Consider the following 17,451-nt stretch of genomic DNA (forward strand, 5'->3'; position numbering starts at 1 on the left):
GATGGTACAACATGACAGAATTGCATGGCAGCTGGGGTGTCATCCAGTTAAACAAGCCCCCTCCCCTTGTTTACCAGCCCATCCTTGTTTGTTCAGTATCCAGGTAGATACCTAACACGGTGCACCACGAGAAGGTGAGGACTGGACATCAGAAGCCCTGGTCAGTTCTCACAATTCCTTTGATAAGTACCAGATCGACATAATAGGGGTGACTGAAACGAAAGAGACAAATTGGTGAGATCTTTCTGAGCAATAAATACAAAATGTTATATTCAGGAAATTACAATCAAGGAAAAGGAGTAGCCATAGTATTCAACACAAAATACGAGGCTAATCTTCTTGAATGGCAGGCAGTCTCAAGTAGAGTGATGTGGGCAAATATCAGAATGGGGAACTGGACAATGAGACTTATTTTTGCTTATGGTCCCGCAGAAGATTCTACTAAGGTGGAAGTGGAGGAATTTTTTGAGGATTTAGAGAAAGCAACTGACACAATGAAAAACGAAACGTTGGTCCTTGTCGGGGATCTAAATAGCAGAGTAGGAAACGATTGTCAGACATACAAAAATATTTTGGGAAAATTTGGAGAAAAGAGTAAAGCTAATAATAATGGCAAATACCTGTTGGATTTCTGCTCAGGACATGGACTGGTTATTACTAACACAATGTTCCAACATAAAAATTGATGTTTTCTCCCTGGTGCAGGATACTAGAGTATACAGAGGATTTGAAATTGGAAGTGATCACAATTTAGTCTTGAACAGGATAAAATTGAATTTCATATTGAAAAGAAGAACATGTAAGAAAGTTTTTAAAGTGAATAAAAGTTGAGTAACTCTCAGATGTGAACTGCAGACTAAAATACAGAAACATTATTCAAGAAAAACTGAAAGAGTTTGAGAATAGAAACCAAACCTTGGAGATTCAGTGGCAAGCCCTGAAGAAAACATTGACTGATTTAGCCAGAGAGGCATGTGGTGAGGTTGTCTGCAAGGATAGAAAAATCCTTGCGGACAACCTGACAAGCTGACTTATTTGGTGGACACAAGAAGTTAAAGAGGCAGTGAAGGAAAAGAAGAAAGCATATCAAAAGTTCCTGCAGATAAGTCAGCTTGTGCTCTTAGAGAATGCAGAGACAAATGTCAGAAAGCTGAACACTGTGTAAAACTAGCTAAACAAAAGTCATGGGAAGACTTTGGTAAGAACATAAAAAATAAATATGAAGAAGGTGGCAAGATATTCTGGAAGTTGTTGAAGAAGCTCAGAAATGGAGGGAAGAGTGCTGTAAAAGGAATTAGAGATGATAAAGGTGACATGAAAAGCGGAGAAAAACAGATACTCTTGAAATAGAGTAATTACTTCAAAAATTGCTAAATGAAACAATCAGTGACAGCACAGTGGTAAAAAACATTGCCCAGACATGCAATCAGGAATATATATCCATACTTGAAGTAGAAAAAGCCATCAAAAGCCTGAAATGTGGAAAGTCAGCTGAAGTAGATGATATTCGACCAGAAATGCTCACATATGGAGCTATATCTTACAGTCTCACTGCATAGTTCAGAAGGCCCTGGAAAGAGGGACGAATTCCAGATGATTGGACCTAGAGCTCTCATATAGTACCCATATATAAAAAGGGAAATAGAAGTGAATGTGAGAATTACAGAGGTATTTCTCTACTGAGTATTCCTGGTAAGATTTATGCCAGGATATTTCAGAAATGGTTGAGAAGAATCACATTATGAAGGAAAGCGGTATTAAACTTGATATCAGAATTGGAGATGTTAATCTTGGCTCTTTGCTTTATGCAGATGATGTTATACTTCTAAATAAATCTGCTACAATTTACAAGATTCCTAACTAACAAGATTCCCTGACCAAATTGAATAACTGTTGTAATAGATATGGTATGAGGGTCAGCAATAACAAGACAACAATGAAAATAGGCAGAAGCATTGAAAATATCAACTTCATTGTGAATGGAGAACCTATAGAACAAGTAAAACATTTCAGCTACTCAGGCATGATTTTTAGTGAAGATGGTAAATTATTTGAAATAACAAAAGCATCACAGGAAAATGTGTGACAAGTGTATCTAGAAAAGGAAGTATTCTGACTTCCAATTTCAGTTGGAAATAAGACAACAAAGTCAACAAAGCTGGTATGGTAGGAAGTCAACTAAATAAATTTATATGGAATAAGAGAGAAATTAGTCAAAACACTAAATTAGCTATATGATAGTGTTCAAACCAGTTTTAACCTATGGATCTGAGAGCTGGGTTAGAAATAAAACATTTGACCAAAGACTAGAGACTGCAGATATGAGAGTCATGAGAAAGATTAGAAGCGTGAACAGATAGCATCAATGGCAATATCATATTAAAAATGAGGATATTAGGGAAGAATTTGCCATTGTGCATCCAGGAATGTGTTAGCATAGCTAATCTCAGGTGGTATGGTCACTTAAACAGAATGGGAGAGGAAAGATTAGCAGAATGAGTGTTCTCTGCCAGGTTAGTAAGAAAAAGACCCAGACCAAGATATAGGTTGATTGATACAGTAAAAAGTGCCTTTTAAGACACTTTTTACTGTAAAAAATATAAGAATACAATACTACAAAAATATAAGATCTGATGATGTCTTATCAGACATTATGTGAAAAAAAGGTCTTGACAGGTAGCAGATTGATTTGGAGGAAAATTGTAAATAGGAATTTAGTAATAATGTAAATTTTTCATGTAGTATTATCATATCCTGTACATGTCAGGAATTTGATGATAATGAATATGGTATACTCCAGGGTAGGCCAGTGGGTTCTTTAATGAGTTGAATAAAGTTTTTTAATTTTGCAAGAGGTTTAAAGGTGGCATTAAGGTTGTATTTTCTGTTTATTTTATCTGATATCCCTTTAATGTATGGAATGGCTACAATTTTGCTTTAGTCTGGTTTATTTTTGTTTTTAATTGGAGTCTAGTGAAGAATTTTGTTGATAGCATTTTTGCCATTTTTCAGGAGGGTATTGCTGATTACTTTTAATTCATGTTTAAGTTCCTGCTCACTGGAAGAAGTGAGCAGGAAAATGTGTGACAAGTGTATCTAGAAAAGGAAGTATTCTGACTTCCAATTTCAGTTGTGAATTGTATGTATTTTTTTATGTTGTTTATTTAAATGAACCTGATAACAAAAGCATCAAATATTTGTCCCAGACTTTGAGTTTTAAAGTAATTTAGAGCACGTTACTCAAAAGCTTCCATATCAAAGTTGGCAATTGTGGGGAGGGTGGGGGATGGATAACAGTGAGTCCGTGGCTGTGCCTTCTTTTTGCAAGTAAAATTTATATTGCCACACAAAATAGCGAGAATGTAGTACATGGGCAAAAAATGCTGTGATATCAGGCAGGGGAATTTGTCCTGTAAAAGAATTGGGACATATGTGCAAAGGGAGACAGAGACATGAAAACTGACTAATAAATCACTTTTTTTCAAGTGTGATATACTTAATTTTGTTTATAAAGTGTTGTGTGTTTTTAATATAGGAGGGGGAATGTTCCACCAACTCCTTGAGTGTTGACTTTGGTTTCTTGACTAGATGATAATTGGTGCTGTTGATACCTTCAGCTGAAGCAGTACGTTCTGCTTGTGAACCTTGGGCAAACCATAAATTCTCAGAATGAGTGTAGTACAGTATTTTTTTTAACTGCATCTGCAGTCCAGGATTTCTTGTTTTCTTTTTAGTCTGATTAGTTGGGTTATAGGTTCACAGGTTGATAGATGCTATTGATAGGTTTAGTCTGATTAGTTGAGTTCACAGGTTGATAGGTGCTATTTTTACCAGGTAAGTTATTCTGTTGAAAATAACCATGACACCGCCTTTATCGGCTCTAGTAATTACTATGTCATGACTTGCTTTTAAAGATTTCACAGCTGCCAATTCAGTTTTGGTCAAGTCGCTAGTTATTGCTTTAGTATTGTTTAAAATGTTAGAGGTTTCTAATTGTATTTTATTAGCTATGGTGGTTGGGAGAAATCTTATGCTTCTTTCAATATGGTACAGGATATAATGTTGGAGGCTTAATGGATTTTTTACAACACTCAGAAAGGATTAAAAAAGAATTTAATACTTCCTATATTTCGTCCTAGTCACTAGGACATCTACGGGGATTACAAAAATAACTAATGTAACATGAACACAAATATCATACAATACTAAGCCCAACCACGTGGGTGACACTAAAGTCCTATCTAGGTGGAGCGCCCTCTAATGGCGGTTGTAGGTGGCCTGGAATGCAAGGTGGGATCTCTGGTGATGAGTGTTTCCCAAATCTTTGGAAGCTTAATGCAACTGTATTTATTAAGATTTGGTTGATTTCTAAGAGCTGCTGCTGCTTCTAAGAATAGTCTCTCTTCTTGAATTTGCTGTGATGGAGCATGGTGGTTTCTTCCATGATACCCTGTAGGTGCTGTCCAAGACATGGTCAGCCAAGCCTGAATGACCATAATTGTGTTTACAGATGTAATACTTATGTTCCTCTAGACTGATCTGCCTGTCTGTCCAGTCCAAAGTACACCAACTTTGGTCAATTTTCTCTGGCATTTCGGAAACTTCTGCACAGAAAGAATTTCAAAAAATAAACATGTCAAGAAATATAACAACCTGGTTAAAGACAAACCACAACCACAAATTCAACTGCTCCAAACAGTAGTAAACCTCTCTTCCATAAAACTCAACGACGATGGTGTCAGCACCCTTTGCCTCGGACGTAATTTTGCTGTCTCTCCGAAGGAAATGCCAGTGCTTGATGTAATGGTTAACATCGAATGTGGGATCGGTCACTTACTGTTGGAGATAGCCAACAACATCAGACTTGACGTAGCCAACATCCTTGCTCATTCTTCGCCTCCAAAAAGTAATTTATCGTATGCCCAACGCACGGCTCTCCTGAAATTATGGAAAGAAAAAAGTATCGTCATCACCAAAGCGGATAAGGGTAATGCCACAGTCGTTCTTAATACCAGTGAATACAATTGCAAAATGAATATTATCCTCCGCGATTGTGCTACCTACATCCCGCTAGAACACGACCCCACAAAAACACAAGTTAAGAAATTAAAAATCTTACTTAAAAAAGTATCTTCCTGGCCCCCCAACATCATGAAAAAACTTAAACCTTTCCGCTCCTGTTCCCCCCCCCCCCCCAAAATTTACGGTTTACCAAAAATCCACAAACCCAATTCCCCACTCAGACCTATAGTAGATGCCATCAATGCACCTTGCTACAGACTGTCTAAACAGCTGGCCAACTCTCTGACCCCCCCCCCCCTCACTGGAAGGTCCACTTCCTATATAAAAAAACTCGACCCACTTTAAAGCCCTCATAGAAAATTTAACCTTGAATAAAGCAGACATATTGGTAAGTTTTGATATCTCCTCTTTGTTTACCAATATTCCCTTAACTGACACCTTATCTCTCTCTCTTAGAAATCGTTTTTCCTTCTGACATCTTAGATCTCTTTTCCTTTGCCATTAACTCTGGCAAAGTAAACCTGGGTATTTTTCTTGGAAGAACAAAATCTAGAAGCAGATAGAGGGAACCGCCATGGGTTCCCCCCTCTCTCCCCCCTTGCCAATTTCTATATGGAAGATTTCGAAAAAACGAGCCATAGACTTAGCCCCACTCAAACCTTCTGGCTAAGATATGTAGATGATGTGTTCTCTATTTGGCCTCATGGCCCAGACACATTAGACTCCTTCCTCAATCATCTCAATAGCCTACATCCAAGAATCCAGTTTACTATGGAAAAGGAAAAGAACAATTGTTTACCCTTCCTAGACACCTTAGTCACACACCTGCCTAATGATACACTTGCCTTCACTGTATACAGAAAACCCACACACACACAGGCAGATACATTCACAAACTCTCCCACCACCACCCCTCTCAACAATATGGCATTATGAAAACTCTTACCAAGAGAGCCCACAATCTTTGTTCCAGTGGAACTGCCCTCACTACTGAGCTTAACCACATACACAACACTTTCCTCTCCACTGGCTACAGCGATCACAGTCTCAAAAAAAAAATCAGTTCCTCCCCCATTCCCCATCCTTCTCGTCAACAAGAATTTAAAAATGCCATCACCATACCCTACATCCGTGGCACATCCAAAAAAAAGCCAAGATTCTAAAAAAGTACAACCTACACACAGCATATAAGTCCCACCGCAAACTTGCTACCCTTATCTGTTCTACGAAAGATCAACTCCCTCCTCTCTCTCTCTGCCTGGAGTTTACAAAGTACCCTGTTCCTGTAAGCTGGCGTACTTTGGACAGACAGGCAGATCAGCATCCATCCGCCTAGAGGAACACAAGTCTTACATCTGTAAACACAACTATGGTCATTCAGGCTTGGCTGACCATGTCTTGGACACCACCCCCAGGGTATCATGGAAGAAAACCACCATGCTCCATCACAGCAAATTCAAGAAAGAGAGACTATTCTTAGCAGCAGCTCTTAGAAATCAACCAAATCTTAATAAATACGGTTGCATTAAGCTTCCAGAGATTTGGGAAATGCTCATCACCAGAGTTCCCACCTTACGTTCCAGGCCACCTACAACCGCCATTAGAGGGCGCTCCACCTAGATAGGACTTTAGTGTCACCTACATGGTTGGGCTTAGTATTGTATGATATTTGTGTTCATGTTACATTAGTTATTTTTGTAATCCCTGTAGATGTCCTAGTGATTAGGACAAAATATAGGAAGTATTAAATTCTTTTTTAATCCTTTCTGAGTGTTGTAAAAAAATCCATTAAGCGTCCAACATTATGTCCTCACAGCACTTAAGCCTCTACACACAAATGGTACAGGATGTTAGTACAAATGTATTTAGTTGTATATACTGTACTTGGCAGTACATTTAATTTGTTTTCTTGCATTTACGTAGCATAGTCTTTGTTAGAGGCAACCTGTTTTTTTATTATGAAGGGTCCTTCCAGTTCTCTCTAATTATGCTAAATGTACTATAGAAACATTTTCATTCCAGTCTTCAGAAAGAAAAGACGTAGTAAGCAAAAATTCATCCATTCCTGATCCATTGATCTCCAATAAAACACTATCACATGATAGATTCCTATTATTGATAACAATAACTGCTTACAAAAAGGAAAAAAAAAATTATGTGATGAATTTTAGGATTTGCAAAAGAGAGGATAATTCTGATTACTTGAAATTATTTATGTATATATTACTATGTAAAAAAAAAAAAAAAAGGTGTATACTGATCATCAGTAAATAAAAGAAAATTCTTTGAAAACAAAGTGAAATATAAATAAGACATAGAAATAAATACTCATGACAAACGCAAGAAATTGTGCAAGATAATTTGCTGCTTCCATGTATTCCTAACATGCCTAGGTGAATCACCTGATGAACATTATAGTTCATTGGATTAGCCCTTCCTTATGGTTATTTCAGTGATTTGCCAATGTTTATTATCATCATGAATTTCTTTATATATATCCTCAAGAGTGATCAGGCTACTATGAAATTCAGCTTTATTTCCTTTTTTATAGATGTGAACTATGAGAACTCTACTCCAATCATCTAGAATTTAACCTTCTGACAATGCCATCTGAATTATGCAATGTAGCCACTGCTAAACTTTTATAACTCCATATTTGACCATTTCTGGTCAGATATCAAAAATACTCCAGCCTGGCTTTCCACGTTTCAAGTTTTGGATGGCTTTTTCTTCAAGTATTGATTTTATCAAAGTACTTCCCATGACTTTTGTTTAGCTAATTTCGCACATAGCTTAGCTCTCTTACATTTTTCTCTGTATTCTTTTATGGCATCTGCTGACTTATTTGTTAAGAACTTTTGTTATGCTTGCTTCTTTAACTTCTTGTGTCTACCATGGTGTTCTTATTTTTCTTTCCTTATTGACAACTTCACATGTCTTCCTAACTGAAACAATGAATGTTTTTTTCAGAGTTTGACCCTGAGGCTCCGAAGTTTCTTGTTTGTTTGGTTGTTGTTTTGTTTTCGAACTGTTTCATTCTTTCTTCAATAATGTTTGTATAATAGAGTCTACAGTTTGCCATAAAATCCGCACAACTTTAATTCTTCATAAAACTTTTACATACTATTCTTTTTAATGTGATATTCAGTGTTATTCTACTTAAAACTAAGTGATAGTCACTTCCAATTTCAAATCCTATGTATACTCCTGTATCCTGAACCAGCATAAAGATATCATAGTCAATGTGGTTTTTATTTCTTCTCTCCACATGAACTTGTGCATATCTTTATGTTGGAACATGAAATACTGCTCATACATTTGGAATAGTGTACCAGAACTCTCTAAACTTGCTTGATGATATTCAGAAGTGGACAATCTAATTGAGAATTGATCTCTCTCAGTGCTAGCTTCTTAATTGATTTTTTTTTTCTTGGTTATTCATTTAAAAAATAAGTAATAAAATACAGTGTCTGATTTCTGGCAGTTCTTTCAAATCTGAAATCTTAATTAGAAGGGATACTTCCATATTGAATCAATACTTCAAATATTCTAGCCATAAAAATTAAAAACAATTCTTTCTGATTAGATGTTTCATTTTGATTATAGCATGAGAGAATGTATCCATAAATGAGATGAGCATCCTGCTTTCATTTGGTGAGAATGATCATGGAATTTGGATCCCAGAGGCAGCCATTCTCATGAAGATTTGTTTCGAAGGTTTAATCATAAACATAGATTTCTTGAAACAGCAGTTTCATGGTGTCTGGTATTGCAAGATAGAGAAATTGGTAGTGTATAGGAAATAGTGTGTGTGGGGGGGGGGGGGGGGGATGGGTATTTGATTGCATTCCTATTGTTAAATTATGTGGGAGGTAAATGGATATGAGTAATCTTATTTAAGCAAGAGCTTCCCAAAAAAGAAAATGATGTGTAGGAACAAGTAATTGCATGAGTGGCATAAAATACATCCTGGAGGAGTGGTAAGTATTTTAAGGAAAACAGTTATGAGAAATACTTAGCTGACCAGAATAAATGAAATTCATTCTAATGTTCTATTTAGCAATTAAAAAAGAAAGACCGGCAGGAGAGTAACAGCTATGGAGGAAATAATGAGTGGAAATAATATGGTACTTAATGTCATCTTGAGTACAGATGAGAAAACTGAGATACACAAGTAGAACATGCCAGAGATGCTAGAAAATCTTGACACAAACATGGCAGAAGGGTTAAATGAGATTTCAGCATGTTGTAAAGGGAATGTGTGGGCATACTGGTGTAATGCCTTTGACTTGCTTGTTTCTTGTAGCATGTGCATTATCCCAAACAAAAGAGCAGAGTAGTCCCATTCTATTTTGATTAACAATGATGGTACTACCAAAATAAATTCACCAAACAGGACAATTAGTATCTCAGTATAGTTAAGGTCTTAGAAAAACTTTTAGTCAGAATTCAGGAATGGATGAATTGGGAGTTGATAATATATAAGGGACAGTGTGGTGTTTAATGGAAAGATCTCATTTTTATAATAAAATTATGAGCGGATAGAATAAGGAAATGGAATATGCTCTGATATTGAAATTCTCTAAGACATTTGACAGAATATCCCATTGAGAGTTGTATAATTTGAAGGAGATAGCAATGGAAAATTAGAAGGTATGGATAAGAGTGGCTGGGTGGCATTCTGACAGATATCAAAGAAATATCTGGAGGTAGTTTGATATTGGGCTGACTGGTGGAATATCAGAAGGTCCTATCCTAAGACAGAAACAAGGGAGATAATGCTTTTTTTCCCTAACAAAGCAGTTAGGTAGGGTGATAAACAGCAAACTGGAATAGATTGATAGTTTGCTAGTAGAATTGGTGAGCCCATCATCTGTAACAAATTTTAAAGATTCACAGTAAGTAGTGAATGAGCAGAAAAGGTCTCATAATGAGCATTTGAGTTTCTGGAAATTCCTATATTATTTATTATGCTTTTCTAGTAACTGATGCTTGTAATAAATTGCATTAATATGAATTTTGTTTAAGATTATTAGAGATAATTTGACCATTATAGATATATCATATATTTGAAGTTTATAAAATGTGTAAATATGAATTATTTATTAGGAACTCATTTTATATATCTATATTTACATGGCTGTATATCCAGTGGTTGGTTAAGAAAGCTATTGAAACACGCCAAGAAATGGGAGATTATATTCGAGCTTATTCTATATCTCAGTTTAATAAATCACATGTGCATCCTGAGGTTTGTCATTTTTATATCATATATATACATGAACATAAAAATCTGTGCAAATATATATAAATGTGCATGTTAATATAAATAAATATGTTGTTGGATTGTGATAGAGTGGAATTTTAGGAACTCCTATCTTATCACAATCTAACATGCGTTTCCAAACAAAAAAGGGATATAAAACAGGTGATTGCCTCTGAGTATAAAATTATTGCTATGTAAATATATCAAGCAAATTTTGCTATGAGAAATTAAATAAGTGTCTATTTAGTACCATTCACAAATGAGTTAAAATCAATAATGAAAGTGTAAACCTTTAGCAGAATTTTATAAAGTAACATGTATTAATAGATATAGAATGTTAGCACAAATTCAACATGGGGGGGGTGAAGTCTAAAGGTCACGGAGCATTGATGCGAGGGAGCGGCTTGTCCCAAGCAAACAGCATGAAGTCAGCGCACGTGCGATAGCAGAGAAGGCTGGACGCCATGACGTAAGACCACGTGAGTGTGTTGGCTGGACATCGCGAAATGTGAGAAACGCCAAGAAAAAAGAAGGAAATATAAGGGTCATGCACCCCTGAAAAAAGGCTTTTTGTTCCTGGATCCCCTAGTGTTCGTCTCACGGTGGTGAAGGGTGGCAGTGCCTCCATACCGTAGGATTCCGATAAAGGCAGCAGTGGAACTCGGCGGTCGTATCTCTGCGGAAGAAATAAGCCCGATAGTTCATAGAAAGCCAGATTGAAGCACGTGGACATTAAGGAGAGGCAGATTCCGGTAGACCATTGACGCGATACAGAACCAAAGGGCAGATAAGTAGACTTTATTTGTATTTCACTGAATGTGAATGAGAGATTTGTGCCACGTTGATAAAGCAGAAAAGGGAACATTAATAATATTGATTAAGACCGTGTTGCTATTGTTTAGAGAGGGTCGTCTTAAATCTTACTGTCTACCACTGTGATAAAGTTCCTTAATATGTTATAAGAAGTTACGAATATGTATAGTAAGGAATTGCTAATTTATAAAGGGATTGTAAAAGATATAAATGCTATCTTGTGTGGTTTGACAGAACTACTGATAAATAGAAACATTGTGATAATCATGCATGATTAAGGTATTTAAGAGTATAAATAAGATTCTTACTTTAGAGAATTACAGCATAATCAGTTACAAGTATATTTGTAGTATTGTAATATTTTAACTCTATTCTGACTTTCATTAACTCCCTGAAGATGGTAATTAAGCTAATAGTATTGAATGTACATATTTTTGATATATAATAAACCTTGCTTTTGTATCTAACTAAGACTATCTGTGATTTCTGGAATCAGTGCACCTCTTATAAAATAATAATATGAACCTATGCGGGAGACTAGAAAGAAGTAAAGTTTGGCCACGTCCACAAAGTTGCTAGGTATCATTTAAGTACTGTCCTGAGATCACCTCTTGATTGATAATATTGTTAATCTAATAGCGCTAAGCGGCGCAGCGAAATATAAATTTTCTTGGCGTTTTACGAGAGGTAGATCTCAGACGCTCTGATACTCTGGTGTTGCCTTGATCTCGAGGAGATTCCATTGTCCCTCAGAGGTACCACGTGATACCCGTATGGAATTTTAATGGGGAACTGACCCAAAGACTAAAGAATAGTTATAGTAGTAGAAAGTTGATGCAACAATGTATATATATCACCAGTTATATATGTGTGTGCACACAACACACATAAAGTTGACTCTTACTATATCTAACTCACAAGGACCACAGAAATAGTTTGTTTTAGTTTAGAGTCTATTATGATTTTTTGTTTGGAATAGTATTTTGCTTATGGGAATTCTTTTATAGTGAGTGAGTTTGTTACAGTGCTTTTTCTGTGGTGAGAGTCGACTGTACAAGTTGTGATGATGAAATTTCCATAATGCACACTAAAGAACTAAGTTTGCTTACGTATAGACTAGTGGCTACTATCACTTTCTAAGTAATTCACTTGTACAGCAATGCACTTAGATGATGTCACCATTGTCAAAAATGTTACTGGAATGCTTTTTATTAGTGTCACCAGATAACATATCAGAAATGTCAGTCTCTATCCTTTCAAGGCATTCTTCAGTTTTAGGAACAGCCAAAAGTTGAACGGGACTAAACCAGGTGAATATGGAAGATGGTCTGGTTTTGTGATTGATTTTTTAGCTAGAAACTCATGGACAGCTATTGCATCATGTGCAAGGCATTATCATTCAACCAAAGTTTGGGTCTCTTCTTATGAACAACTAAATAAAAGTGTTGGTTCATTGTTTGTCCTTTATTAATGAATTTGAAGTGAACTATTCCCTTAACTGAAAACAATAAACAAGCACTATCTTGATCTTTAGTCATGATGTTTGTACATTTTTCATTGCAAGATTTGGCATTTTGTTTCAGGGTTATGCTGAAAGCACCAAATTTCATTACCAGTAATAACTGAAAAATTGCCATTCGTGCAGAAATAAGAAAATTTTCTGTAAAGATGGTTCTACGAAGCTTATGTCAAAATCTTCCTCTCTGTTTAAATTTCACATTATTGTATTATCTGACATATGCCTGGGGAAGGAGTTTCCTGCTTCCACATTTTCACGTTATTATATTATCTGACATCTGTAGAGTCAGAGACTCATTGTGGGAGGTTCACACTATCACACATACACAAAGCTCATCCAACCATGCCTTAAACTGAATCAGTGTGTGTGTGTGTGTGTGTGTGTGTGTGTGTGTGTGTGTGTGTGTGTGTGTGTGTGTGTGTGTGTGTCTACATTCAAAAATACACTTGGGCAATGCATTCCACTCACCAGCCACTCTCCATACAAAATACCTTTTCCTCACTCTTCTGCTCACGCTCCTTATACAGTTTCCAGGGATGGTCTCATGTTCAACCCCTCCTCCCTCCCATTCTGTGAAAAATTACTTGCATGTCAACCTGATAATAACAACCCTTACTAACTTATATATCTCAATCATTCATATAATTGAACATCAATTATATATCTCAGTCCATGCGGATAGCCTAGTGGCTATGCATTTCGCAACCATATGCCTGGGGAAGGAGTGTCCTAGGTTCAATTCCTGTCGACGACGTGAGGAGATTAAGGATCTTCCTCAGCCATAGCCAAGTTAGCCAGTCTTGAGCGTGAACAGCAGGGTTTTTTCACCAGTTTATCTGGGGTTTTTCATCCCACAAGCAGGCAAACCAGTCCAGTGAACACACACACATACGGATTACAGTCAGGAATACTGACCCAGCCATAGGTATGATTCGTCAGCTATGCTGGTTCTGGAGCCTGGATAAAATTTGGGGGGGACTGAGATGCCATACCTCCCTGTAAAGGGCACTCACGCCCATGCATCATCATACGATTATTATTATCTCAATCATGCCTCTCTCTCTCTCTCTCCTTCTATGTAACTTCTGAATTTCAGATCCTTGTCCACTACCACCCTCAGATCTATCATCTCTTCTACCTCCTTTAACGTTTTCTCTATTTTTGCAGCCCATCATTGCTTATCAAGTTTCAAAACCTCACACTTTGCAACATGAACTGATAGTTCTACCTACCTGACCATTCATGCATTCTATTCAAGTCCTTCTGTAAGGCCATAACATCTGCTTGACTGTATTGCTCTCCCTAGTTTTGCAGCAACTGAAAACAGTTGCATATCACAAGCCATTCCAATATCATTAATATACAAACTGAACAACAATGACCCCCAATACCAAACCCCTGCTGCACTTTCCTCTTTCAGGATACTGCATTGCTTTATACAACTTTCTGATACCTATCTGACAGCCAGTGACTGATCCAACTCACTAGTCTGTTAACCAATCCCATGCATTTCAGTTTATTTAACGGCTTATCATGTGATAGTATCAAAAGCTTTTGTAAAATCTTAGTATACCACTGTATATGCATCTTCCTTGTTCAAGACAGTTGTCACCCTGTTATCATGCATAAGTTAGTAAAACATGATCTCCCTTTAACAACCCCATGCTGCCAACCACAGGGAATACTGCTGTTATTATCAACCCATTTCTGTATCCTACTTCTCACCAATCTCTTCAGCACCTTTACCACAACTCCGGATATGCAGATTGGCTTATAATTTTTAGCCACAGCCTTATCACCACCTGTATGCAGCAGAACAATTTTACCTTCTTTCCAGTCTCTTGGAACCTCTGTTGTAAGATTCTTATTAAGCAGGGATGCCAATGGTACTACCAGTTATCTGGAGCATTCCCTTAAGACACATGGTGATATGTCATTAAATACTATTGCCTTATTAACAGGTCTTATTTCATCCTAATACCTCCTGCTCACTCACAATTAAGCCATCCTTTCTTATGTCCTCTACTCTTGAGTTTTTCATGATTCCACCCTGCTGAGGATGAAACACCCTTATAAATTGCTCACTCTGCAATGTCTTCTGCAGCCATTACCATTCTACCATTTGCATCCATTAACATCATCTTATATAAACATTCATTCTTCTACTTGCCACATCTGAAAATTTTTCTAGGATTTTTCTTGACCTGATTTGCTGATTTCTGCTTATACTGTATTTTGCAGTTCTTATCAACTGAGTCACTAGTATCATGTAATTGATTGCTACCGTTATTCATCTTCTTCTTCCAAATTTCATCCTTAATCCCTTTATTCATTCATTTTACACCTACTTTATTCAGTCTTTTAGCCTTCAGAATACATTCGCACATCGATATTGTTAAATATCTTTTGGTCAGTTCCCATGCAGCATTTATCTCCCTCCCTCCCACTTAGCACTTCATTCCATGCTATAGCTCCAAGTTGTCTCCTGAGCTGTTCATGATTACTAGTCTTGTAATTCCACATATATCCTTTCCTAACAGAAGTCTTCTTATGACTAGCCACAACACAGGTGATCACTTCATGGAGGGGAGGTGCAAAATCTCACTCAGAATCACAGATTTTAGATCTGATGAAATGATTAGATCTAAAACTCCCAATCCTTGTGTCCTACTTTACATACCACCAGAGATAGTTGTCTTTCAAGAACTTGAGAAATAAATTTTCCTCATTCCCAAATGCCATTTCTTCGTTCCAATCTATATTACCATAATTAAAATCACGAATAATAATCATCCTTCCCTGGTTAGCTAACTCAAATTGCTTATACATTTCTTTATCACTTCCTTCCACATTACATTCCCTGGCCTATAGCAACATCCAGCTAAATATCTCTCCCTATCAACTTCTACAAAAAGTTTTTTTGATGAAATAATAATCCTTAAAACTATTAGATAAAAAGGTGAAAGGCTTCTTTTACAGATTAAATCATGACATTAATTCCACTTTTTATCTAATGGTTTTAAGCTTTTATCAAAAATGCTTTTAACAGTTATAGTATTGCTACCTCTTCAAATACAGAAGAAATAACTTGTATTCCTATCCCTTATGTGTATGGCATTAGTGAATGCATAGTGAAAGTTTTAAAACAACAATATCTTTGTTTCCTTTCACCCTATCTTACCATGAAAAATCTCCACCTTTCTTGCTTCTCGTAGGACAAGCTTCCATCTCTCAGTTGTCCAGATGTCTACCAGATTCCTTGCTCATGTGGGTTTCTTATTTCAGCCAAACAAGAAGATATGCTTTTATTTGTCTAGAAGAACACAAGTCTTAAATTAAATACCATTAGCCTTGAACAGTCTGGAATTGCAGAGCATGCTATCAACACTAACAGAGTTCATTGGAACAAGACAAGTTCTTCATAAAAGTTGTTTCTTCATAGAATGTCCTTATAAAACAGCATATGAAACTTTACTTCATTCTCCTAACTTAAACAGATCTGGTGGTCTGTGTCTATCCTCTTTGTGGGAGATAGTACTTTTTAAATCTGCTAATCTTTCCTAACCTTATTTTGTCTATGCATATATTTATATAAGTTATTTTATTTATAGAAGTTTTTTCAATTATATATCCTTTATCCAAGTGTAAGCAAACAAAGTTTGCGCCTGAAGTACTTTCAAGACTGGGGCAACTCGTGGGAAAGGTGGTATAAGTTCTCATCACTTGCCTTAGTATCTCCTTGCAGACGTGTATAATGCTATGTATTAAGGGATGAGATAAGTGATAAGAACTTATACTACCTTTACCACAAGTTGCCCCAGTCTTGAAAGTACTTCAGGCGCAAACTTTGTTTGCTTACATTTTTATCCTTTATACTTGGATAAAGGATAAAAATCCAATATATAATTAGTAGCATAGCCAAGTGAAAAAATTTCCATAAACTTATCTCTAATCCAGCGAATTTTAATAATAGAGTGTGACACCCTTTGGCAACTCGTATAGGTAAATATGACTTCTCCATTACTTCCACCTCTCATCAGTGGGAGCCAGACCCAGAGGTGGGTCTGGCTCCCACTGATGAGACCTCAATAAAGGTAGAAACCAGTCTGGGTAGTGGCCCTTTTCTTAATGCATAGACATTATACGTGTCTGCAAGGAGATGTACTTTGCATTACGGGAGATACTAAGGCAAGTGATGAGAACTTATACCACCTTTACCACGAGTTGCCCCAGTCCTGAAAGTACTTCAGGCACACTTTGTTTGCTTACACTTGGATAAAGGATAAAAATCCAATATATAATTAGTTATTTTTATTTATATTTTTTAAATAAGTTAGGAAATTATTGACCTTTTTTTAGTTATCTTACATTAACTACTCAGGTGACATAGAATTGTCTATTATTGTTTAATTGCCATTCTGTGATCCTGTACTGACAATGCCTATGATACTTAGGTGAAAATTCTACATTAATAAAGTTTTTTATGTGAATTTTGTTTTCCTCTGTTTTTATAATTATTTTCACTGTGTTCAATCAATTTGTGGTCACCCAGTTCTTTCATAGTCTCTCATATCTCCCTGTCCCTCTTATGCCACTCAAATACATTACACTTTTTTGTGGCAGCATCACTATAAACCATTCTTAACATGTCTAGAGTTTCACTTGTGCTTTTGCTTAATTTTACACTAAACTTGATATTAATGTACTGTTCTAAATTCTGTTAACTAATTTTTCTGCCAAAGGGAACACACATATATGCAAACTCTACCACAGTTTGTCAACTGATGGCCTGATTTGATATAAAAGAGGGCAATAGCAGAAAGCTATTACA

The 17,451-nt window shown here is 36.4% G+C and overlaps 1 protein-coding gene across 3 annotated transcripts in view; it reads left to right on the forward strand.

The window, feature by feature from the left end:
* The window catches only part of fidipidine (coiled-coil domain-containing protein 93), a 203,282-nt gene that overhangs the window by 29,524 nt on the left and 156,307 nt on the right, over window positions 1–17,451 (forward strand). For all 3 annotated transcript variants that reach the window (XM_090394991.1, XM_090394992.1, XM_090394993.1), the window contains one exon: window positions 10,175–10,273. In XM_090394991.1, the coding sequence (XP_090251117.1) occupies window positions 10,175–10,273 (99 nt within the window). The remainder of the gene's footprint in view (window positions 1–10,174; window positions 10,274–17,451) is intronic.

This window comes from Typopeltis vanoorti, chromosome 6 (assembly GCF_054136105.1).
Source record: "Typopeltis vanoorti isolate ZY-2024b chromosome 6, IOZ_Tvanoo_1.0, whole genome shotgun sequence".
Classification (NCBI taxonomy): Eukaryota; Metazoa; Arthropoda; class Arachnida; order Uropygi; family Thelyphonidae; genus Typopeltis; species Typopeltis vanoorti.